General features: G+C 47.5%; 1 protein-coding gene across 5 annotated transcripts in view; it reads left to right on the plus strand.

Moving 5' to 3' along the window:
• NPAS2 (neuronal PAS domain protein 2) overlaps positions 1–26,518 on the plus strand; it is a 175,853-nt gene that overhangs the window by 106,765 nt on the left and 42,570 nt on the right. For 3 of the 5 annotated variants that reach the window (XM_028832241.2, XM_028832242.2, XM_077958874.1), the window contains 4 exons: positions 4,223–4,314; positions 9,023–9,112; positions 19,458–19,578; positions 20,586–20,699. In XM_028832241.2, the coding sequence (XP_028688074.2) occupies positions 4,223–4,314; positions 9,023–9,112; positions 19,458–19,578; positions 20,586–20,699 (417 nt within the window). The remainder of the gene's footprint in view (positions 1–4,222; positions 4,315–9,022; positions 9,113–19,457; positions 19,579–20,585; positions 20,700–26,518) is intronic. The other 2 variants (XM_077958875.1, XM_028832243.2) reach the window with 1 other exon arrangement.

Below are 26,518 nucleotides of genomic sequence, written 5' to 3' on the forward strand. Positions count from 1 at the left end.
GGTCTGTCACCCAGGCTGGAGTGCAGTGGGGCAATTTTGGCTCACCGCAACCTCCGCCTCCCAGGTTCAAGCGATTCTCCTGCCTTAGCTTCCCAAGTAGCTGGGATTACAGACACGTGCCACCACATCTGGCTAATTTTTTGTATTTTTAGTGGAGATGGGGTTTTGCCACTTTGGCCAGACTGGTCTCAAATTCCTGGCCTCAAGTGATCTGCCCGCCTTGGCCTCCCAAAGTGCTGGGATCACAGGCGTGAGCCACCGCGCCCGGCCCATGGCAGCACTTCGAGTTAGTTCCATCACACAGATGAGGCACACAAGGTCAAGTCACTCATCCAACTCAGACAGCCAGGAAAACGTGGAATCTAAACCCAGCAGCCTGTCTCCAGACCCCAGCTTTTTAGCGCTACACTCTATGGCTCCTCCACGAGAGGTGATCTGCAGGGCTTCTTGTGGCTGTTTATACCACAGCTGCACTACAGCTGTTCCTGAGTGTGTCCATTTAGACTGCTGGTTCTCAACCTTGTGTGCATATTTGAATCACCTGAAGAGCTTTTGAAAACTACATATTACCAGGTAACCCCACACAGACCAATATGTCACGATCTCTAGGGGTGGGACCACACTGGGATACCAGCTTGCAAGAGAAGATTGTTCAATTTTCAGGAGTTTTGCCAAAGTTGGTAGCTTGAAATCCGCCATGGTAGGCATATCTACACCACAGAAAGGGGCAAACACTGCAAATCAGGGCTGTTTGTTGTAGAGGGTGGAGAGCCTTCCACCAGCAGGTGGTCAGGTAAAGCCCAGGCATCAGCATTTTTAAAGCTCCCCAGGTGATTCCGGCGTGCAGTGAGGGTTAAGAACTATGAATTTCAACATGCTTCCTGCCTTCATGCTAAAGGCAGACCACATGATAAGTAAGGACAGATGATTAGGTCTAAGTAGTTGCTATAATTATTTAGCTCTTTCCCCAATAATCTTTCAGCATTGTTTGTTTTCTCAGCTTGGGAAATAAATTGTAATCCTGGACTGTACAAGTAATACAAATCAGAATGAGAATCTGATCACGATTCTTTGTAGCAAAATGTTGTAACAGTAGCTATTGTAAGATAGACATCCCTAAAGTCTGTAAATAGCAGGACATATCGGACATCCTTATCTACATCCATCTAAATGTTCTCCAGGGTCAGGCTGGCCTACGCGTTATCCTCTTCCTGAGTGAGTCTCAAGCTGACCTAATGAAATTTTCTCCTACTATTAAATCCCATTCCTCATTCACACCTCTTTAATGTGTCTGTCTTCATGGATGGAAGGTGAGGTGGGGAGAGCTGTAGAATAAGGAGAAATTTCCCTCTTGAACAGGGTAATATTTACCCAGGACAGCTGTGGAATTTCTGCCCCATTTTCCAGGATTTTATTTGAGCACATACATCTCAAACATATACTGCTTATTACTCAGATATACCAGGAGCCGTCGGGAGTTGAGCACGCTAGGAAATGGCTATAGGTGATACCGGAGTAGAATTCTGGGGGTTGGCTCTTAATCACAATGTTTTCCTACAAAAGTGGCTCTCAGGTGGTTTTGTTTCCCTGGAAATTTGGAAACCACTTTGACCGTAACACTGAATTTTATTTCCCAGTGTAACATTTTTTCCTCGATTTGAGACATCGTATCTAACATATTTTTTTTAATATGCTATGAACTGAACCTTCACTTCCAAGGAGACTAATTCAATTGTTGAAATACAAAGTGAATGAGATGGCTGCTTTCGGTATTATTATGCTAGCGTTGACAAAATACCCAGTCATACAGAATGATCTAAAAATTACTGAGGTTAAAGAAGTGGGTCTTTCCTTTTCCTTCACTGTTACGTTGAGTGGATCTCTATCTAAATGAAATTTGGGCTGCCACAAAGACTCCTCTACTAGACAGACAGGTAATCTGCAGTTTGATCCTCGTGGTCAAAAGAGTCTGACAGTTGAGTGTGCATATTGGGGAGAAGAGGAAAGGCGCCGGGCGCGGTGGCTCACGCCTGTAATCCCAGCACTTTGGGAGGCCGAGGCGGGCGGATCACAAGGTCAGGAGATCGAGACCACGGTGAAACCCCGTCTCTACTAAAAATACAAAAAATTAGCCGGGCGCGGTTGTGGGCGCCTGTAGTCCCAGCTACTCGGGAGGCTGAGGCAGGAGAATGGCGTGAACCCGGGAGGCGGAGCTTGCAGTGAGCCGAGATCGCGCCACTGCACTCCAGCCTGGGCGACAGAGCGAGACTCCGTCTCAAAAAAAAAAAAGGAAAGGCATTTGTGAGGTTAATATTGTAGCACATCTTCCGTCCCTCTCTTTTCTAAGTGGCCAAACTGTGGCAACCATTTGTTTGAAGAGGTGGGAGTTGCACCCTCTCTTCCTCGTCTCGGCCAGCACCACAGAACAGATTCTGGCCAAGATGTGCATGTAGCACCTGCCTCTACTTCCCGTGCTGCGTTCCACCATGTGCGTACGACACCTGGCACTGGGTGTGTCCCCACAGTGCGGCCCTTCCTCCAGGGGCCCTCTCAGTGTCGTTGGCTGCCTGACCACCAGCACAGCTTCCTCTCCGGGGTTTCTTCCAGTGTTCAGTTACCAAAGGCTCACAGCGGCTCTCTTGTGCCGCTTTAAAATCACAAAGACAAAAATCCAACGTTGTATAACAGCAGCAGCAACTTGTTCTGTCTGACATCTTGAAGGAAGGAACCTTCCTGGTGGAGCCGAGCACTGCTGGGAACGTTGGATTTCAGAACAAGTGGGGGTTTACAGGGTCACGTGCACAACTCAGCTCTTTTTTTTTTGAGACGGAGTCTGGCTCTGTCGCCCAGGCTGGAGTGCAGTGGCTCGATCTCGGCTCACTGACTGCAAGCCCCGCCTCCTGGATTCACACCAGTCTCCTGCCTCATTCTCCCGAGGAGCTGGGACTACAGGCGCCCGCCACCACGCGTGGCTAATTTTTTTTGTATTTTTAGTAGAGACGGGATTTCACCATGTTAGCCAGGATGGTCTCGATCTCCTGACCTCGTGATCTGCCCTCCTCTGCTTCCCAAAGTGCTGGGATTACAGGCGTGAGCCACCGCGCCCGGCCATAACTCAGTTCTTTACATCCTTTGTTCATGAGTAGCTGCTGCATTCACTCAGATTCATTCATTCAAATGGCAGAATGCATTCCTCATGCTCCATGTAAGAGATTATCAAAAACACAAGCACAAAGGAGAGAGCCTTGAAATCTTTCTCCTGGCTTAAAGTTGATGGATTATCTGCCTGGACCATTTGCATTCTCCAGGAAGTTATTAAACAGGTTAGTTTTATTCTCTGAGATACGAGTCTTATGTTCTTTAGCACCGAGGAAATAGTCTCTGAAGAAACCTATTACTACATGAAATGGAGCAAAATGTTGGTTTAAGATGGAGGATAAACAGAAGGAAAAACAAACGTATTTGATATTGCATTTGAGCTACCTGTAATTATCTTATCAGAAATAATTTAATAATAGAACAAAACATTCTGTAAAAATGCAGAACTAAAATATTTAAGGAACCCCTTGTAGGCCAATGACTATTTGAATTTATAAATGCGCATAATGTCTTCAGTACAAGGCAGTTGCATGAAATGGATGAACTGTAGATTAACCCCTAAAAGTTTTGAGGAGAGTACATTCTGTGTATGGGTATAGCGCACTGTATTTCAGTAACGGAAGTGCGGAAAAATATGGTACATTCTGTATAACACAGTGGGTTATTTTCCACATGCCTAAGATGTTTCTGGAATTTTTTAAATCCCAGGTCTGTGAAGTGTTTTGCTTCACCTGGACCATGAAGAAGCCACTTAGGAAGGTGTCACAACCATCCTAGTGTTTGTTCCTGTTGCCTTCATAGGTGGCAACTACCTAATTCCAACTGTTGGCGACGGAGTTCGTCATGTAGACATTCAGGGCTGTGGTACCACCTGCAAGGGCAGGCACCCCAGCCATAGAGAAGGTGGGGGATGATCCTCCCTAAAGCCTCATTAAGGGAGGTGAGAACATTCAAAGCTCCCAGTCCTTGGAAATCAGGGTAACATATTTCCTTATGCTGGCTTCTTAAATTAAACTACACAGAAGTTTACACAAAATTACACAGAAGTAACATGTGCTTCATCTGTTAATTCCAACTTCTAGGTGCCATTGACTATAAAGGCTTATTTGTGTCTCTTTTTTAGAAGTCTCAGCGCAAACGGAAATCTGTGACATTCAGCAGGACTGGAAGCCTTCATTCCTCAGTAATGAAGAATTCACCCAGCTGATGTTGGAGGTGAAACGCACTTTCAAAATCGCTTCAACAGTTGCCAGTGAAAATGTAGCTACTTGTTGCAGATAAGCCCCTGTGCCCAAAGGAAACTACCGTTCTTGATCCAGGGAAGACTTGGCTTTGAAACAGATGCCCTCCCTGAGGCTCTCTGCCTGCTGTTGCCTGTGGGCCACGTCAACAAGAATCCCAAAATTGAATGTGGTCACGTGCTTTCACTACAGTGACCACAGGATGAGCCCCTTGATGGTGTCACAACCAGAGGACACTTTGCTAGGGAGTCAGGAAGGGTGGGTTCGAGGTGGGTAGAGAGAGGGAAGGACAGAGGGAAGATGAATCAGCTGGCACTGTCATTTGACTCAGAGTCTTCTCTTTAGACTGCTATGATGATACGTTTTCTCTTAGTAGAAACACGTCTTGAAATTAAAAGTTGTCTTTTAAAGATATGCTTTGAACTTGAACTCATATTACGTCCACATGGCGTACAGATGTTAGCCACAGGGACCCCGTGCCTCCCCATCCGGCTCACGCCCTTTCTGTGCTGAGTGAGATGCTCATGTTCCTCCCTCTGGGTCAGAGGCCCCATACTCATCTATAGGGCTGTATTTGTGAAAACCTGGCTGATCTCAACATCGTATCTTTTGTATATGGGTGAAACTCCTCAGTACAGATGAGCATAAGCCTCTACAGAAACAGCTGCCAAGGTGCTGTGGCTTCTCACCTGGGATAAGTTTTGGAGTATATGGACGTGGCAGTGGAGCAGAAAAAGCTCCAGGGAGGCATATCCAGGCCTGCAACCAAGAAGAGGTGAACTGGGACAGATGAGCTCAGCAAAGGGAAGTTAGATGCTGGCTGTGACCAGTGGTTCCTGGCAGGGTGTTTGGAGAGTGGCTTCTGGGGATAAATCTTTCTCTCTCATATCTTATGTGCCTATATAAGACTGATGTAAACTTCAATTTACATAGATTAACTTGCAGAAAACAGAAAGTACTGGAGTAAGAAAATGCCAGAATGAAGATGTCCAAATATTATGAAATGTAAACGCATTAATGAACATTTGCATAAGATGAAAGATACTTAAATCTACATGTGAACTATATTTAAAGAAAATACAGAACTTTCTGCAGAAGCAATGCATTTTTAAGTATGTTAAATTTAAAGCAGCTTGTGAAATGTTGAATTAATGTATCATTATGCTAATTTACATAAATCGATTTATCTTTTAATTCTTATGGAAAAGTAGTTAAAACACATAACCCTGTAGCAGCAGCCTTTTTTTAAGAGCCTGTAGCACAACCTTTTTTTTTTTTTTTTTCCCAGTGAGTTTCAAACTATCAAAAGTATTTGAGGAAATAGGGCTTTTGTAAAGTTAAAAATGAATACATTTCGGGGCTAGAAGACAGGACTGAGATTCAGGAGACTGGAATTTCTAGACAAGGAAGATTGATATTTGTATAGTCTTTATGCGCTTTTCCTTGCTCCCGGTGTGGACTCCTAGAAGCCGGTGGAAAGGAAATCATGCTAGATGAATGAATTGGATCTGAAATTAAGCTGCACAACCAGCAGGCCTTCTGGGTGAATGGCAGCTGTGAGTGGTCTGGGAAGTCCACCAACTAGTACTGCTGACCCTGACTGTGTCAGGCTTCTCTTCCAACCTGTGGCTCTTCAGTAGACACAGACCTAGTGCTGAGTGACTGGAGCCTTCTAGCATCTCCTTCCTGATGGCCTGAGCCCCAGCTGTGGTTGCGGGAGACGGAGAGCCTCCAGGGTGATGTCATCATTGTCCGGTGCAACCTTCCCATAGCATGGGTCTCTCTCCAGCTGCACCTCCCTCTGTTTTTTTCAGAGACTGTGAAGAATCCAGGTGCCATGTCTTAGTGGCCAGGATGTTCCCTTTTTAAAATGAGGACAGAGCCCAGGAGAGAACCCATCCATCATGTCTCTAGGGAACTGCTAATGCCCTCCAGATGTGACTCCCATCTTCTTCCATCTTCTCTCAAAGAGGCACAAAACCAGACTCCAGGGGGACTCACATAGCTGTGAAGTTTGAAAAAACAAAATTGACCTGGCTGCAGACCAGCTGAGCTGGGAAAGTATCAGCTGGCAAAGACTGTGGCTACCAGCATTGGAACAATTTCACTCAAGAGGAGACCAAGTGCCTGTGGCCCGGGGAATAGGGAGCTTGTGGAATTTCTGAATTTTAATCAGAAAAGCAATCTCTTAGCCCAGAGGTTGTCCCAGAGAACACAAGAAATGTTCCAGCTGATTCAGGAATTAGCAGAAAGGGAAGGTTTCATTTCCCTCTAGTGTGGGGCGGGTATCGAATTCTGAGCCATTATGGCTGCTTTGGAGACACCCCAGTGAAAATCACCCTTCCATGGAGAGAGGCACAGCACTTTGCAATCTCTTGCTGTTGAATCCCTTTCAGATGCTACTGATGGGACTTCCAGAACCATAGCAAGCTTTCTTAAAGCAGTGACTCAGTGCAGCTCTCATAGAGTTGATGGAAATGCCAATGAGCTGATGAAAGTTATCTTCCGTCTATAAATACCTTCAGCTTTTTAACACCCGCTTGCTTTAGACATTCAGGAGGGACATGGGCTCACTGTGCAAGACCATTTGCACTGCCCTGGCTTTACCCAGCTTTCCAATCTGCTTTTTCCAGAAAAGTCTCACTGATGTCATCAACAGTACCCTTACCCCTTAAAAACATTCACCTCCTAGAGGGCTGCCAAGATGACTTCAAAACATTTTTAGAAAAATACTTGGGAAGGAAAAGTTCCTGGGATGTACTGCTTCGTTTACCGTAACTCACAAATCTAACCCAGCGTTTCTCAATCTTGCCCTATGGTGATTTTGGACCTGGTAGTTCTTCGTCGTGGGGGCTGTCCTGCGTATTACAGGATATTTGGCAGCACTAGATGCCAACACCACCCACTCCAGTGGTGACAACCAAAAATGCCTCCAGACATTACCGAAATTGCTCCCAGTTGAGAACCACTGATGTCATCCAAGAGGATGAGGTCCATTTAAGAAACATACTTGAATCTGTTCTTCAGTCTAAATCCTGCCAGCTGTCAGTGTAAAATAATAAATGAGTCTAGTGTTAACTTTCCTGGTTGAAAGAACTCTTTCCCATTTCGGCATATGCTACAAAGGTACCCTTCACACACTGCTCCTGGCCTCTCCCGGGTTCCTGCTGCCACGCACTTAACCACACCCTCCTCACGTGAAAGAATGAACGCCCTTTCGTCCACGCAGATTCTCAGACATCATGTGACCATCTAGTTGAGTGCATGCAACATGTTTCCAGAGCTTTCTAAGCACATATTTCACTTTTTTTCCTAAGCGGAAAAATTTCCAGATTCGGGAAAGATAGTCTTTCAAAGAAAAAGTCAGTGAATCGACAGTGACAGGTTTCCAGTGAAAGTCTCCCTGGCCCTATTATTCCCTTAAAGACTTGGAGAGGTAGGCTTCATTTCTAGTCTCCTCCCCTTCACTGGCACTCCTCCCCTTCACCTAGACAGCCAGTTGCCACTATGATCCTATTCTCTGCTGAATTATGTCGTCTTTGTTTTAGAAATCAACTTTCAGATACATCTTATGAAAGCATTACAAGCACCCACACCAAAATAAATCCCAGTAAATAATCTAAAACCAGCAAAAGTGGCCGGGCGCAGTGGCTCACACCTGTCATCCCAGCACTTTGGGAGGCTGAGGCAGGCGGATCTCTTGAGGACAGGAGTTCAAGACCAGCCTGGCCAACATGGTGAAACCCTCTCTCTACTAAAAATACAAAAATTAGCTGGGCATGGTGGCGTGTGCCTGTAGTCCCAGCTACTTGGGAGGCTGAGGCAGGAGAATCGCTTGAACCTGGGAAGCGGAGGTTGCAGTGAGCCGAGATCATGCCACTGCCCTCCAGCCTGGGCGACAGTGAGACTCCATCTCAAAAAAAAAAAAAAAAAAAACGAGCAAAAGTGTCTGCTTTATGAGAAAGCATTGTCCCCCTTCAACCTATTATATCACAAGCACCCAGGACAGTGTACCCAGCATAGAGTAGGCACTCAGTAGAGACTTTCAAATGCATGAATTTTTCAGACATTCTGAAATGCTTATGGATCCAGTTGAGTTACGCAACCCCCACACCCACCCAGCCCTGTAGAATCATGTGAATGTTCTTTACAAGCAGTTCCTTCAGTGGGCATTTCTCTTGTGGCAATGAATGTGAGCAGAGGCCCACCTCGGCCAACAGGCACACTTTCTGTTTTTCATGCATCTGTTAGGTCTGATGTCTTTATCAGGGCAAATGTTTACCATTGAACTCAGTGATGGCAGGGGTAGGGAGATGGGAACCATCAGCTATGGCTGATGTTTTCTAATGGCAATGGTGGTATTTCTGAGTCAGGCTAATAATGTGCTTATCATTAAACCTACTTAGGGAATTTCCATGGCTAAATGTTATTTTATTATGCCACTAGGTCACATTTTTCACTGATCCTGTAGTGCTTTTGCAAATGCTTCTCCTGGGCCAGACACATTCTCTGTAAGAAGCTGTCCTCCGTGGAAGGCCAAGAAGTGCCGTGAGGTTATTCATGGAAATATTCTGAGGATTATAAAACAAAGCCAGTGTCCTGAAATAGTGTCCTCTGCTTCGGTGACATGCTGCTCCATAAAAGCATTGCTAAGGAGCTTTCAAATGTTGCATTTTCCACAGGCATTAGATGGCTTCATTATCGCGGTGACAACAGACGGCAGCATCATCTATGTCTCTGACAGTATCACGCCTCTCCTTGGGCATTTACCGGTGAGTTTCTGCTCCAGTGGCCTTTACCGGTTCACATTATCATGTTTCTGTTGAGAGTCATTAGATCTCAGATGGGAGGTGGTGCAGGTGTCAGGGGGCTGCAGGTGAGAAGGGGGTGGAGAGTAAAGGACTACTGAGTTTTGGGGACAGGACCAGGCCGAGGTCAAGGTCCCAGGAGCCTTCCAGGAAAAGGGCAGATGCAGACGTGTGCCATCCTGGAACAGGCAAGGCCTGGAGTGGGAGTTGTGGCTACAGATTCTTTTCCTGGGTCAGAAATGGGGACTGATGAGAGAGTCACAGCACTGTTAGTGGAGCTCAGAGCCATCACGGAGGCTGACAGACATCCAGGGTCACCTGACAGCTGATCCAGGGAGAGGACAACAGATAACTTGGGTTGAAACGTGGTTTGGGGCTTACTTGGGACCTGTCTGAGGTTGCAGGTGGGTAGCAACACTTAGTGGTGGTCAGGGTTCGGCAGCACGGCTGGTTCCTGGAGGTTGAACTGCTCTGGGAAGACTGATGTCTTGGAAGGCCTTGGGGAGTGAGGAGTGTCTGGGTGGACCTGGAGAGGGTCGGCTTTGCATTCCAGGAGTGCACGATGGATGCTCCAGGATGGCAGAAGGGGTTGTGGTATGGTCACAGGCCTTGACAGATGTCCCTCCCCACTCTTTCCCTCCTTTCCTTCCCTTCTTCTTCCCTCCTCCCTCTGCCTTTGTCCTCCCTCCCTCCCTCCCTCCTCTCTGCATAAGCCTTGCTGGCTCTCTGGTAAGCCCTGACTCAGTGACTCATGGGTCTGTACCTGGCTGGTGGAGGAGCCACCTTTGAGGCTCCTTCATGGGCATCTGACCAGGCTCCCATCTCCTGCCACACCATTGCCTGTTCCTACAGAGCCTGAGTGAGAATGACAGCTATACCAGGAACAGCAAGTGTGATGGACAAGAACGAAACGTCCTCTCTCTTCTGTCCTCTGTCCAGCCCAGACCTTCCCCAGCACCCCCCGCACCTGCTCATCCATGGATGGGCACTCAGTTTATGTGACGAAAAGGGGAAAGCGTGCCCCGGGTTCCCACATAGGAAAGCTTGGGCCAGGATGATACTGGAGGACTGTGGCTCCCTCTCCTTAGCTGCACCTGCCCAGGGAGCAGTGTGGCCTTGTTCCATGGGCGGCTTCCATCTGCCTTGGGGTGATGAGCCCTGCCCTGCTGGTGGCCCAGGGCCCACATCATCCTGGGCCATACCTTTCCCTGGAAGCCACTCCCTCGTCCCACCGTTTCTGCAAACGATGCTGTGTGCAGATCAAAGCGCTGCCTACATTTTTCTTTGCATTCACTGAGCCGTGGCCCGCAAAAGCATTTTTTATGTTGCTAAGCAGATGCCTTCCCATTAGGCCCTCATCTAACCTAATCTGTCTCCCCTTTGTGTTCCAGCCCATTTCCTAAAACAAGGGTGCGTCAGGCTGGTGGCGGGGAGCAGGGGGGCTCTCTCTTCTCGATAGCTGTCAGAAGAGGCTCATCCTCGCTCAGCCTGAAGGAGGAAGCTGGGGGTGCAGCTGCACCTTGATTTTCATCTCTGGCCAGGAGGCCAGTGATAGGGCTGCCACCATTAATACAGAAATGACCCCCATCATCACCCCAGAGAAGCTGGGCTGATCTGAGCGTGTCTAAGGACAGAAGAGGAGCTGGGGTACTTCTTTGGAGGGCGCTTGTGTTTTGTATTGAATGGCAAGGGTTCGGCAGTGGTAGGCACTGACTGAAAGCAACCACACGTGGCCTGCTTATTGACCTGGGAATGAGAGACAGGAGCCAGAGCTGTTTGAGTAAACAGGATTTGCACTGTTCTGCTTTACGCTCTTGTAATTATCTGATGACCCAGTTGCTGTACGTGGCGGACAGGACTTAGAAAGTAAGAGGCAAATTCGTCCGACCTGAAATTACAGAGCAATTTAGGACCGCTTTCATAAGTTATTTTCTAACTCTACAAGGGCCAAAAATGACCCGACTCTGATTTATCAATGCTGGACCCACTCGAATGCAAACTAAGAGTCTGTGTCTATACCCATGCCCAGACACGGAGTCAGCCCTCAATTCCCTGGTGCAGGTGAGCCTGGGCCGGGCAGCCCCCACATTTAACTGCAATTTACTTTTAGCTTTCATTGTCCAGTTTTCACCAGGATCCTCCTCTGCAAGTGGGTAGGCAAAGGCTGCTGAGGATGGACACTTCCCTGGTGCAGTCAGCATACAGCTGGTTGGGCAGAGGAGCGGATCTGGGAGTGAGACCTCCATGACTTCCACTATGGCGAGGAAGCCCTAGTGACCCAGGCAGTGAGGCGCAGAGCGGGGCTTACCCTGGGGGCAGCTGACTACAGAACCCAGCTTGGTCACCACTCTGCTCTGGTGTCTTTCTGGTGCCCAGGATTTGGGTCATCATTTAGGAATTCTGATTTTGGTTTGGTTTATTTAGATGCATACTTAATGATTAAATATGACTCCTTGTGAGCGCAGGTCCTTTCCACAGATGATGCAACATTTCAAAACTTGTGAGGTTGTCTTTCCTTTGGAGTTTGCAATTTTGTCAAGAGATTTCACCCATTAAACCTTGCGTGACTAACACTGAGCACTTACAGTGTAGCAGGCACCCATTAAGAGTCACTCACATGCGTTGGTATGTGTAGGCGCACAGAACCATGCCCGGCCCGGAGCGAGGCTGTATTATGTTTGCTCTCCTTATCCTTATGGATCCTATGAAGTACGTAGCTACCCAGTTCACAGATGATGAAACTGAGGCACAGAGCGGTTAAACAATGTACCCAAGGTTCCACAGCCAGCCAGGGAAGAGCTGGGATTTGAACTCAGGCACTTTGGTTCCAGAGCTTGGTCCTTAACCACTCCTCAGAATCCTGTACAGGACACAGTAAAGCTGGATGTTTTCAGGGTGTGGGGCTCCGAAAGGGAGAATGAGGAGCTGAGAGGTGGTGGTCAGTCCTCGAGGAAGAAGCGGCTCTTCTTCATGGAGATCGGGACACAGGGTAGCAGAGGGTAGGAGGCTGGGGACCCCGGCAGCAGTGCCCCTCTTGGTGTCACACCAAGCACAGGCTGGCCTGCCAGGGTCCCATCCCACGCCCCTTGTGTGGCTGGGGATTGGAGAGCCATTCTAAGGGGACAAGAGCAGCCAGAATTCCTTCCCACTTCTCAGGCTGTGGGGCTTCAAGTCTCTCTCTGTTTCCTTCACACTGCCAGCATCTCAGAGGTAACAGAAGCTCGTGTGATAGATTTTTGTACAGCAGTTTCTGATGACATAGCCTAGAACTTTCTTTACCAAATTGGCAGAGAAAAAAAGAGAATAAAATAGCTCAAAGCAAAGTGATTTTAAGATGGGAACTGGCAGGCATAGCGGCTCACGTCTGTAATCTCAGCACTTTGGGAGGCTGAGGTGGGTGGATCACTTGAGGTCAGGAGTCCAAGACCAGCCTAGGTAACACAGCAACACCCTGTCTCTACAAAAAATCCAAAAATTGGTCAGGTATGGTGGCGTGTGCCTGTAGTCCCAGCTGCTTGAGAGGCTGACGTGGAAAAACTGCTTGAGCCTGGGAGGAGGGGGTTGCAGTGAGCCGAGATCACGCCACTGCACCTCAGCTGGGGTGACAGAGTGAGACCTGTCTCAAAAACAAAATAACAATAACAATGAGAATTTTTCAGTAGTGGCAACACCGGCACATTTTGGTGTCTAGAATTGACACAGGCAAGGAACATGAGCAAGACAGACGTGCATACAATGGAGGCCAAGGGCTCACGGGAGCTTCTGGAATGAAAACCTTGCAGGAGAGATGCCAGGGGCATGAGTCACGTGCGTTGGACAGAATGGGGAAAGAGTATGGCTGAGGGAACCAAATGAGAGACCAAAAGTAGGCATAATCCGTGTTTCCTGTTTGCGCTTTTTTTTTTTTTTTTGACTTTTTGAAAGTTAGCTTCCTGGGTTACTTTCTGATTTGTTCATAAATGCGATGTTGTCTGATGAGCTGGACTGTGCTAAGCTCTTGAGGCAGACATCATATCCCCAGCCCTGAACATTTGCCATGTGCCTAAGTGTTCATTGAACGAGGGACTGAATTCATAACTGGGGTTATGAGCAACTGCAAGCAGCTTGCCACGGGTGGGGCGTGTCTTGGATGTGAGAACTATGTGCATGGATAACCCTACCTTCCCCAAGGAAAATAAGGCACAAGTGTTCCTAAAACTGGAGAAATCTGCAGGCCAGAAAATACCTCCATATCATGCTGGCTCGCCAGGTACAAGCCCCAGCGAGAAGAAAGTACAAAACCAGAATGGGATTTGGAGCCAAGTTCCTGTGGAAGGGGCACAGCAGGAGGAGGTCCCAGAAAAGGAAAGCCAAAGCCCCTGGCCTGTGTTACCACAAAACACAGCAGCAAGGCCAAGACCATGAGACATGCTTTTCAGGAAGCCTCCCTCTGCCCTTCCCACCCCACCCTGCCCTCACCTGCTGGAAGCTCCCACCTGATCCACGTCATTTTGTCAGAGGTGTCTCTGGGTCAGAGCAGAGCCCTGACAGGTGTGGCTGCAGCTTAGAGTCGATCATGGATTAAAAGATTCCAGGCCTCTAGTTAACATTTTTTAATGCCTTTTGATTTTTATATACCATAAATACAGATGTGTGTATAAAACATACGTGCAGTATTAAATTGATCAAGTGAATATACATGCAGCTGTCACTGAGGTGAAGAAATAGAACACGGCTGAGACCACAGAAGCTCCTGTCTGCCCCTTTTTCATCACACCCCCACCTTCCACTTGGAGGCAACCATTTTCCTGACTTTTAAGATCGTTGTTTGCTTGCTTTCCTTTGTAGTTTCACCAACTTTGACTTCACTGCTAAACTCTTAAGTTAGTGTCGCCTTTTGTTTCGCTGTATGTAAATGGAATCATTGAAAATGGACTCCTGTGACTTCTCCTTTTGCTCAGCATCGTTTGTGCGATACGCCTGCCTCATACTGGCAGATGTAGCTGCTATGGGCTCTTCTTATTGCTGGGTAGTGTTCCATCGTAGGAATGTGCTGCAATTCCCGCATTCATCCCAGTTAGGAATTCTTGGAAGGTGCTTCCGTGAACATCCTGTAGTGTTTCCTGATGAACGTCTGCAAGCATCCCTGGAGGACTGACTAGGCGGAGAATGGCTGGGTTGAGGGAAGCTCTGCCTCCACCTTGACTAAATAACGCCAGAATGATTCCTAGCGGTGGCACCAGTTCGCCCTGCACGAGCAAGGTGGAGACGTCGCAGTGCTGTGGCATCAGAACTTGGCATTGTCAGACTTCTTGTTTTTGCCAGTCTAGTACATGAAGGTGTCTCATGGAGTTTTACGTTGCTTTTCTCTCAGTTACCAATGAGGTTGAGTGTCTGTTTGTTTGTCAACTATTTAGATTCCATCTTTTCTGAATTACCTGCTCAGGTATTTGGACATCCTCCTCTTTGATTGGGTTCTTTCTTGCAATTATGAGTAGGCTTGCTTTCTGCGATCCGGACACAAGCTGTGGGCAGGTATTGTTTTAACTGCCTCTCATTCACCCCACTCTAGGGTAATGCGGATGTCTGAACACTCCACAGCTGACACTGGATGAGGCCAAGAGCAGTTAATTAGTCACAGGTACTCACAGCCCAGAGGAGGACCGCACAGGGCCACAGGGGGCTGCACGTGGGAAGAGAGTGAACCAGCAGAGGCTATGGGAGGCAGGCTCTGCAGTAACAAGAGGGTGAGGTGACCCCTGGTCCCCACAAGAGGATGTGATTCACTTGTTTGAATAATTCCACAACCTGCTACTCAGGGATGAGCAGAAACTGTACCTGCCGCTGTGATAAGAAAGGGGTTTGGCTGGGGGCCCTCATCTGTGTGGGGAGGGAGCCTGCAGTTAGGCCATTTGAGGCCCTTCCAATTTTACCAGATGCCAAGGCAGCATATAATTTAGAACCTTAATTTTGGGCCATACCACAGACGTATGTGTTGCAAATATCCTGTCTCACTTTGTGGCTTACCTTTCCCCCCTTTTTAGGGCATTTTGATGAACAGAGACTCTTTCTGTATAATTCATACCTTTTATATCGCAATTAATTCTTACTATTACAAAGTCAAAGCCATTCTCTACAATGCCTTCTGAAAGCTTAGCTGTATGGCCATTAGTTTGACTTTGAACCTAAACTGAATCTAAGTGGATCAAATATGCCTCCAACTTCCCGGTCCTTTAGGGAGACCAGAGCCCCAAGTGACTTCCCTTAAGCCCTTCTTTTCTCAAGGTGAAGTTTCTCCAGGGCTGCTCACCATTCCCTCTTCTCGCTGCAGCCAGCACAGATCTCCAGCCAAAACCGCCAGAGTGCCTCAGGGACACTCTGGGAGGAAGTGTCCATCCAGCCCTCTTCCAGCCCAGCCTCAGTGTGCTTTTAGTACAGGCTCATTTAACACAGCTGGGTGTCACTGCCCTGGTGCTGCTGATTCAAGGCCCATCAGGCAGTTGGGAGAGGGGACCGCCCACCTCCACAGGCAGGTGACCTTCCCGATCGTGGGACTCAGCTGTGAAGACGGCTGTGGATGGCACATTCCCTCCCTTGTCTCCGTAACTGCTATTATTTTAATAAACAGAACTCAGCTCATTCAGGGGATCATTCAACTGTAGATGTCATCTTCTCTCCTGTAAGCACTAGGGTTAAAATTTCAAATGATCATTGTTTGTGTTGGTTTTCCGCATGTGGAAATAGCGTAATAGCAACGTACTAGCAAATACATACAAGAGCCAAGCACAGTCTGGAGCCCTTTCTGTGTGTTAATTCATCATCCTCGCAACCTCCCACATATCATACCTGCCCCTACTTGCATCCAGCATTCATCTTTATTCTGTGCAGAACCTGTGGCCTGATACTGGCCCTGGGACCTATATCAGTAAAGTTCTCTCACACAAGTGACCCGGCCAGGCAGCCACCCAGCCTTGCTCTCTGCCACACCCAGTGTCAGGGGAAGTGGCTTCAGATGGAGCCCTCCAAGAAGAGGCCATGGAGCCACTTAGTTTTCATTTTCAAGTAGTTGAAATATCTTTAAGAAGAAAGACTACTGTCATCTGTGAACATGAGTCATCTTCTAAAAAAACTAGAGAGAATGGGCTTAAAATAAAACCAGAACATCCGAAGAAACTTGGAGAAAGCCAGAATGAGAAATGGTAGCATAGATGAGAGACGATCCTGGTAGAGTTTAGTCCATAAAGATAAAGGCCGGTGGGTCCGAGCCAGAGCCTGGAAGCCACGCTGAGTCCTTCCTTTCCCTCCTCCCGTCCTCCGATCAGCCGCCAAGCCGTGTCCACTGTCCTCACCCCCACCGGAACACTGACTGCAGGCAGCGAGGGGTTCTACCTGCTTCCCGACGCGTCTTCCCCGTGCCTAACGGCGGCTGGCACGTGGTGGCTCTCGGCAAGCATTGGTTAGACTACAATACTGATGAGTTGCCTGGGACTCTGTCTGCTCCTCTCCACTCCTTCCCCTGTCTCTATTGAGACCCTGGCCGTCTCCAGCCTGACTTCCAGTGCTCTCTCCCTCCAAACCACAAGCAGGATCTCCTTAAAATACATGAGCAGTTTGGCCACCCTCTTCCTTCGGGTACTTCGTGGCTCCTCCTGGCACAGGGTCGAGCCCTGACTCCTCTGCGGCCTCTCTCATCTGGGCCCTGCTTCCCTGTGCGACCTCCTCTTTCGTGGCTTCTCACCCTCCCTGTTGTTCCCCCACCTTCCTGCAGTACTGTCAGGGTGCCCACCTCACGCCTCTGTGCACGCTGAACCCCCTATCTGGCGCACCTTCCCACCGTGTCTGGCAGACCCTGTCTTGTCCCCCGGTTCCCACTCAAGGATTCCTCCTTTTGGGAATTGTTCCCCAGGAGTCTCCTCTACCCTGTCATTTTGGAGGCAGCACACCATCCGCAGTGTTCCCTGGGCACCTTGTTTTCATACCTGTCATAGTGCTGGCCACGCCATTCTTTCAGCTGGTCAGTGCAGTCTTATCGAAGGCCAGGCACCGTCCTGGACATCGGGGATGTGGTGGTGAACAAGGCACTGGGCCCTGCTCTCCTGGAGCTCCCGGTGGAGGGAGGGAGGCAGAGCGCACCAGTCAGCACATAGCTGTACAGGAAAATGTCACCGTGGTGCAGGTGCCCCTGTCGTCATTCTGTAACTGGTCATTCAGTGCCTGATCACGCTTGGCATTTATTGAATGTCTGCCATGTACTGTTTTATCAGCAGTGGAGGCAAGTGAGCTCATGGAACCCTCATGGTTTCCTCATCTTGCAACTGAGGAAAATGCGGCATGGAGGGCCAGAACCTGCTTTCAAGCCTGAGCTCTGAGCTCTCACCTGCTTTGCCGTGATGCTAGTCACCTGATGTCCCATCAAGGTGGTCATTGTCCCCTCAGAGGCCCTGAAATCATCAGTGGGGGTGGAGGGTGTCACCTGGGTCTTTCTCAGAGGAAGTGACTTCAAAGCAGGGACCTAAAGATTGCACAGGGGTTTGTTAAACACAAGGGCAGGGTGTAGCATCTTCCTGCCTGAGGGAATAGCCCAGGTGAGGCTCAGAGGGAGAACAGAGAGCAAACTGGAGGAAAAAGGCTCGGAAGGGTTAGAGAAATGCTGGGAGCCGGAGCAGGCGGAGGCTAAGCTGTGAAGAGCCGTGAACATGTGTTGAGCAGTTGAGGCTTTGTTCCTGGAGCAGTCGGAAGCCAAGGGACAGTTGGGACTTGATCTGATGTGAGCTTCTCTGACTGCTGATGGAGAACAAATTGGATAGGCACCAAAGTGGATGTGGTAAGACCAGTTTAGCCAAATCATTCCCAGGCAAGAGAGGATAGGGGTCTGGACTAGGGTGGAGGCTGGAGAAATAGAAGTGGATGGAGCAGAGAATTTGAGGGAGAAAAATGGTCAGCATTTGGACACTGTTTGGTTTGAGGGTAAGGACGAGAAGGAGAGGAGACAAAGATGCCACCAGAGTATCTGGGACAGGCAGGTGACCAACCGATGATACCACTGATGGAGATGCAAACACAAGGGTTGGAGATGGTATGGGTGGGAAAGAATGCTGATGTTCGGGACGTGTGTGCATCTGTGGTCCCCAGGGCGCATGTGAGTGACTGTTGGAAGGTTGAGGCTGGCTCATGAGAGAGTTGGCTGGATATTCAAATCTGAAAGTGTATGCAGATTGTGTTTGAAGCTCTGAGAGTGGATGAGTTTATTGAGGGAAACTGAGGAAGAGAGAGGTGCCTGTCTCCTCTGTCCACTGGGAGCTCTTACTTGCATATCTAATATGATAGCCACTAGCTGCATGTGGCTATTTAAATTTCAATTCAAATTAAATGGGCCAGGCTTGATGGCTCACGCCTGTAATCCCAACACTTTGGGAGGCCGAGGCAGGTGGATCACCTGAGGTCAGGAGTTCAAGACCAGCCTGACCAACACGGTGAAACCAATCTCTACTAAAAATACAAAAAATTAGCTTTGCATGGTGGCAGACGCCTGTAATTTCAGCTGCTTGGGAGGCTGAGGCAGGAGAATCGCTTGAACCCGGAATGTGGAGGTTGCAGTGAGCCAAGATCGCACCATTGCACTCCAGCCTGCGCAACAAGGGCAACACTCCGTCTCAAAAAAAAAAAAAAAGAAATTTGAAATTCAGTCCCTTGTTCACTAGCCATGTTTCAAGTGCTCAGTAACTGTGTGGCTAGTGGCTCCTGTTACAGGCAGTGCAGATGACAGACCATTTCCATCATCACAGATAGTTCTATTGGACAGCACTCAATCTTTACCTTATCTTTATTTTGTAGCTACAGTGCCAAGGTACTCAGAAAAACACGCGCAGTTCCGTAACTTAAAGACGTTTAAGAAGTAGACAGGCAGCCCTTTGCTGCCCTAAGGGTCAGGAAAGGAATGCCATGGGCTCTTTGGAGCCATTTAAATAAATGATTGGCCTCGTACCGGGTGTGCACAGGGGCCATGGCACCCGAGCCAAAGCACAGGAGTGTCAGCAAACAGCACTTCTCAAGCGAGAGGAGGACTCAGTCCTTCCTACATTTGTCTGACTTCACTCTTAGTTCCCTCCTGGGCCCACAGACAACAGCACATACACATTTGAACACATATAACCTTTTAGGTAACTGTTTAAAACAAGGGAGTGATAAACTGAGAGTGTCCACAGAAAATCAGATATTGAACTTTCCATTTCAGAAACCAGTTCTGCGTTGTGAATGTTCAGTTTTTGTTTTTGCTTTTGTTTTTCATCTTTGTTGAGGGTGTACCTTTGTCCTTTATTTTCTTTTTCAGTCGGATGTCATGGATCAGAATTTGTTAAATTTCCTCCCAGAACAAGAACATTCAGAAGTTTATAAAATCCTTTCTTCCCATATGCTTGTGACGGATTCCCCCTCCCCAGAATACTTAAAATGTAAGTTTAATTTTTGTGGTTTTACAAGCTAGAAAGATGAGAATTTTGCTTTTGAAAGGAGGTTAGAATGAATTAAGAAGGGAGAACTAATTTTAAGAATAATTTTCCTCATGACTCAGAACATTTCCAAGATCCTTAGAGGTATATTTTAGGTTTAAAGCTAAAACTGGAATTTGGAATATGTAAGACATTTGGCTTTTATGTGGAAAATTTGAAAGCAGAGAACTCAAGAATAATAATTTATTTTGTGTATATGACAAGATTCCTCTTTTTTTTTACATGAGAGTCTTTTAGTAAGAAACAGTGCAAACATCGGTGAGGAATCAGCTCATCGTGGAGGATACTGTGATGCTAAATTCATAGAATATCAAGAAACCAACTGAAAACTGAATCATTAGGTCCAAAATGCAAATTCTGTCCTCCTGAGGCTCTCACCTGGTTATTTATATACATTTTTGTGTTCTGTGGAATTTGGAAGTTTTTATCAAAATATTTGGCAACCTAGGTAGAAGGCTAACCTCGATGCCTCATGAACCACGTGTCGCTTAATGAAGCATACACAATTGCATGAGGTAGCAAAGCTGCTTGCATCAGTGCAAGCCTGAGTCCATTTTCCATGAATAATCTGTCCTGTCGTACATCTGATTTTACTTCAAAGCAAAAAGATTAAATTAAAGGGAGCAGCTCTATATGAGCTGCTTTATTTTAATATACCGTATGAAAACAGCCGGAACTAATCAATGCTGACATCACCAACCACAGACATCTGGGAGCAAATTAAGACTAATTGGGTCCATGTATGGAATGCAAAATATCTATGAACGATGGAAGGAAACCCCTGGGCAGCAAGGGTTACAAACCAGGTCCAAAAGTCAGTTGTAATGAGAGAACTAGCCTGGCCATGTGTAGACTAAATCCCATAAGAGTTTTCACAGAGACGCTACTTGTTCAGAGTCTGTGCGATGCTCACGACCCCTTTTTCTCCTCTTCTTCCTTTAACGGCCCAGCTGACAGCGATTTAGAGTTTTATTGCCATCTTCTCAGAGGCAGCTTGAACCCAAAGGAATTTCCAACTTATGAATACATAAAATTTGTAGGAAATTTTCGCTCTTACAACAATGGTAAGCTTTAATTGTCATATAATTGTGACAGTGTCTTTTCTCATGCAAACGTGCACATGGGGGCATTAAGAATCGCCCAGGGAGGAGGAGGGAGTACGTGTGCTTTTCACATTTGCCTTTGAATTTTCAAGTTCCCAGGATGTGTTTTTGTGCTCATCGATGTTCTCTCCCATTCAAGAGGAACGCACTCCCACACCTGTTTGTGCCGGTGCACACGGTCCCACTGAAACACACGTTATTCGTTTATTTATCTTCAGGCTGATGCAATAATTTTGTACTGTGAGAAACAACGTACAGTGAATACAGAACAGGCTCAGCCTACATACTCTGCCGAACAGGCCTTCGTGGTGACCTGACGATCCATAACCTTGCCTTCTGCACTTTTTCCCTCCCCTGGCGGTACTGCTGTGAGCGTGTTTTAGTAGACCTGGTCCGTAGCTCTTCTGCTCACTGTGGCCCTGATGCACGGCAAAGGGGTCATTTGACAATGAGCCAGCAATCTGCACTGGATGAATTATCAAACAGGATAAGCCAAGCGGCAAAGTCTTATTTTCTGAAATTACCCGGATACCTAATTGTCTCAACTCTGACTGCAGAGACAACAACTCTGAACTAGACTAGAACACTTATTTTCACTTTTGAGCCCTGCGAAATGGGAATGCAGGTCTGAGGCCAGGAATTCAGAAACCGAGTCCCGAGCTGACTTGGTTATGGGCTGAGCTCACGAAGGCCTGCGTTTTGTTTTCTGGGCTCCTCCAAACAATACAAAACAAGTCACTTTGAAACAGCTAACATTTCATAAAGCAGCAAAGATGGAAAAAAAAAAAAAAAGTGTTGACAGGGAATGGGGGAAAAAAGAGGAAATGAGAAAAATACCAAAGGAATCAAAAGCAGAAAGATGAGCTGCAGAAATGAGGGGGAGATGCAGAGAACAGAAGATGACAGTATTAACTTCTGCTGCGTTCTTTACCGCTGTTTCACTCTGGACGTGGTGGGTCTGTCCCCTCAGTCAAATGAGTGCCAGGGTTTCTATTAGGAACAGCCAAAGTAATGGCACCAAGTCCTCACGTTGAGGCTAACCAGGATTTTTCCTTCCACCTCAAATGGTCCTCTGTTGTATGTTATTTGCATAAATATACATGCTTTGTTCAAAAGGCTCCAACTAGATGCTAAAACTTAGTGTAATCCTGCCAGCATGATTTTCAGGTCCAGGGTGCAGGACTTATGCCTGGATGGTGGGCTCCTTGGCCAACTGGGAGGCCCTTCTGGGAACAGACCCATCCAGGGCTTAAGGTGTTCGCAAGTGGCGGGAGGTCCATCCTCCTAAGTGATCCCCTACATCTGGGCAAAGTCAGATGAAGCCAAGGCCTAACCATGCCTCATCCTACACATCTGACGGGCTTGCCCAAACTTCATGAAATGAATTTTTTTTTTTTTTTTTGAGACGGAGTCTCACCCTGTCGCCCAGGCTGGAGTGCAGTGGCCAGATCTCAGCTCACTGCAAGCTCCGCCTCCCGGGGGTCACGCCATTCTCCTGCCTCAGCCTCCTGAGTAGCTGGGACTACAGGCGCCCGCCACCTCGCCCGGCTAGTTTTTTGTATTTTTTTGTAGAGACGGGGTTTCACCGTGTTAGCCAGGATGGTCTCGATCTCCTGACCTCATGATCCGCCCGTCTCGGCCTCCCAAAGTGCTGGGATTACAGGCTTGAGCCACCGCGCCCGGCTGAAATGAATGTTTAATGAACCACACAAAGGAGTCAATGGAAGCTCGCTGGGCTACTCAGTTAAAGAAACTGACCTAAGAGGCATCCTTGTAGAGAACCCAGCATCATACTAACCCTGGTGCAGTGGTTCTTTGGGTGAGGCAACTTGTTAAGAGGCAGATCCTCAGCCTTTGGCCTGAAGAGTCTAGCTCAGGAGATCGGAGGGTAGGGCCCAGGAATGTGCAGTTGGGGAGTGCCCTGGGGTTCTGCTTCCAGGGGCCATGGACTTTGAAAAGCACTGCCCTAGTGTGATACCAGTGCCATTCTGTAGAGAATGCAGTGGCCTTCCTCCCAGACAACTTTATCATTGAGTTAATGTAAACAGTGATTTGGAATTTGCTTTACATGTGTGTGCTGGTTCCTCAAAAGATTCAACATAGAACTAGCATATGATCCAGCAATTCTACATATGGGTATGTACGCAAAAGAAGGGAAGACAGAGACTTGAGGAGATATTTGCACACCTGTGTTCTTAGCAGCATTATTCACAATAGCCAAAAGGTGGAAGCAACGCACGTGTCCATCAGTGGACGAATGGATGAAGAAAGTGTGGTATATACATGCACTGGAATATTATTCAGCCTTAGAAAGAAAGGAAATTCTGACATTCTGCAACATGGAAGAACTTTGACATTACGCTGAGTGAAATAAGCCAACCACCAAAGGACAAATATTGTATGATTTTACCTATATGAGGAACCATAGCCAAATTCAGAGAGACAGAAATGGTGGGTGCCAGGGGCTGGAGGGAGGGGGAAATGGCAGTTGCTACATGGGGACAGAGTTTCAGTTTTGCAAGATGAAAGGAGTCCTTGAGGTGGATGGTGGGGATGGTTGCACAGCAATGCGAATGTACTTAGCCCTACTGAACTGTACACTTAAAAATGGTTACGATGGTAAACTTTATATGTGTTTTACCACAATTTTTACAAACTGATGTGCTTTGGCCATAATGGCAGCTACTGCGATGGCAACATACCCCAATGGCCACGTGCACAGAGGGCAAAGGGCAAAGGCACCCTGTCCCTCAGGGCACCAAGACTGTGGGAATCATAGGATGCTGCCCCTTCTTGCCCCATGGCAACAGTGCACACACTTCGGGCAGATCACCTGAGGTCAAGAGTTCGAGACCAGCCTGACCAACATGGAGAAACCCTGTCTCAACTAAAAATACAAAGTTAGCCAGGCATGGTGGCGGGTGCCTATAATCACAGCTACTCGGGAGGCTGAGGCAGGAGAATTGCTTGAACCTGGGAGGCAGAGGTTGCAGTGAGCCGAGATCGCGCCATTTGCACTCTGCCTGGGCAACAAGAGTAAAACTCTGTCTCAAAACAAAACAAAAAAAAACCCAGAAAACCAGCCTGTGATTGACTGGTGAGCAGCAGTTGTATCCATTGTGAATTTACATTTCCACGATCTCATTAAGATGCTGCCAAATATCCCTTTGAAGCATCCCGTCATTTACCACATCTTGGAGGATTTCAAGGAAATAGGCAGGCTTCATTCTGAATACCTGGGGCTTTTTTTTTTTTAACTAGCAAGACTCTGCTTTCACTGTGGGTTGAGATAGTGTTTGTTTGCCTGAAAGAATGTGTGGAAATTATGTGTGAGGTTTTTTTTGTGTGTGTGTGGAAACTATTACTGCTATAAACACATAGCACTGAATGTGGAAAATTTGATAGCAAGAGTGCAGAGTGGCTTTTTAGAGCCTGTTCTACAAACTAGCGTTCAAGGGGCTTTCTTGAGACAAGAGTTCCCCGTGTAACTGTGGAGTACATGAAATATCATTCTAACTGGGATTAAAATAGATAGCAAAAATTGTCAGAGACAAATGCATTTCTCAGATTAAACCCTATAAAGACCAGATTGCAGTGGCTCACGCCTGTAATCCCAGCACTTTGGAAGGCCGAGGCGGGTGGATCACCTGAGGTCAGGAGTTCGAGACCAGCCTGGCCAACATGGCGAAACCCCGTCTCTACTGAAAATACAAAAATTAGCTGGGCATAGTGGCAGGCGCCTGTAATCCCAGCTACTCAGGAGGCTGAGGCAGGAGAATGACTTGAACCCAGGAGGCGGAGGTTATAGTGAGCCAAGATCGTGCCACTGCACTCCAGCCTGGATGACAGAGTGAAACTCCATCTCAAAAAAAAAAAAAAAAGCACCCTATAAAATTGCCAATATTTAACCACCATGACTTATGAGATATGCTTTACAATAAGAACTCAAATTTGACTTCATAGGTTTACTTCTAAATAAACATTGAACAACGAGGTAACAAAAACAGCTCGCCCTAGGAATGCTTTCTAAGCACCCGGCCCAGAGCTCAGGCTTTGCATTGATCATGTAATCCTCGCCACAGCCTTTTGAGGTAGTTTATGGCATCATCCCATCTTCACAGAGGAGGAAATGGATACGTAGAAGGGTTGCATCTATGATGTGTGGGTGGGAAGTCGGGGGCCCACATTCACACCCAGACCCTCTAACCCAGAGCCCAGTGCCTGCTCCTTTTCACACATCTGTGTTGGAATGAAACACACAGACACAGGCCTGCTCCAGCCTCCTGGCATTCTGCTGGTCCACGATGCCTATGATGCCTGTGCCTATGCATGTCAGATGCCCTGCACCTACATGCCAGGCTGTGTGAAGGCCACCTGAGATGTGTTTTAATGAAACACGAAGACACACAGTCATGGGAATGACTGTCGTGAAGGAAAAGGTTCACACTCTCGGGTCCCTGGGAACAGGAGGCACACACGGCCCACCATGCAGGGCCACACAGAGAAGCACCGGGGTTGGTCAGGAGGCCGAGGGAACCTTTACTGTAGCTTCCAAGAGGAAGAATGGGTGAGAGAGGGTGGGCAGGCTTAGCACTGGTGAGTTTGAATAAGTTTAGTGGGCTCTGGGAGGGAGGAGCTGTCCCTAATTATCTGATGCCTGTGGGGTTGGTTAAGGCAGGGGACAGGGCTCAGAACATGAGAGCCTGAAGGACCTGGTTGGGGTGTGGGTTCTAGGTGGGTTTTTTTGCATATGAAAGGTACCTGGAAGGTGATTTTTGTCCTCCCTAGGAATTAGCTAACCCTGGGAGAGGTAGTCCCTCCAGCACCAGCAAGGCCCCAGATGTCAAAGCATCAAATACAGAAACCAGAAAGTGGGGGCCGGGTGCGGTGGTTCACACCTGTAATCTCGGCACTTTGGGAGGCAGAGGCGGGCACATTGCCTGAGGTCAGGAGTTTGAGACCAGACTGGCCAACATGGCAAAACCGTGTCTCTAGTAATAATCCAAAAATTAGCTGAGTGTGGTGGCACACACCTGTAATCCCAGCTACTCAGGAGGCTGAGGCATAAGAATTGCTTGAGCCTGGGAGGTGGAGGTGGCAGTGAGCAGAGATTGTGCCACTGCACTCCATCCTGGGTGACACAGTAAAACTGTGTCTCAAAAAAAAAAAAAAAGAAAAACTGGAAAACATAGCTATTACACAAGCTTCCCCATACAACTTATCCAAGCTCCAAGTTCCCAGGTGTGGCAAAAGTTGAAAAAATAATATGTAATATTAATATGTAATATGTGTAGAAGAAAAATGACCACTAACATCGGTTTTTTTTTTTTTGTTTTGGTTTGGTTTGGTTTGGTTTGGTTTTTTTTGAGACGGAGTCTCACTGTGTCACCCAGGCTGGAGTGCAGTGGCGCGATCTCGGCTCACTGGAACCTCTGCCTCCAGGGTTCAAGCGATTCTCCTGCCTCAGCCTCCCAAGTAGCTGGAATCACAGGCATGTGCCACAATGCCTGGCTAATTTTTGTATTTTTAGTAGAGACGGGGTTTCGTCATGTGGGCCAGGCTGGTCTCAAACTCCTGAGCTCAGTTGATCCACCCGCCTCGGCCTAGCTGTTGTATTTTTTATAGGACACTTGCTCACACCTTAATGAACTATTTAGGAAACCCACCTTGGTCCATGACCATGAAAAGTCTCAGCATTTCTGCAGAGCAGTTTAGTTGGTGGAGTGTTACGTGGTACATTCTTATTTGATGCCTGTCCTTTTTATATCTATGCATAAATA

The sequence above is a fragment of the Macaca mulatta genome, chromosome 13 (assembly GCF_049350105.2).
Source record: "Macaca mulatta isolate MMU2019108-1 chromosome 13, T2T-MMU8v2.0, whole genome shotgun sequence".
In the NCBI taxonomy this organism is placed as follows: domain Eukaryota; kingdom Metazoa; phylum Chordata; class Mammalia; order Primates; family Cercopithecidae; genus Macaca; species Macaca mulatta.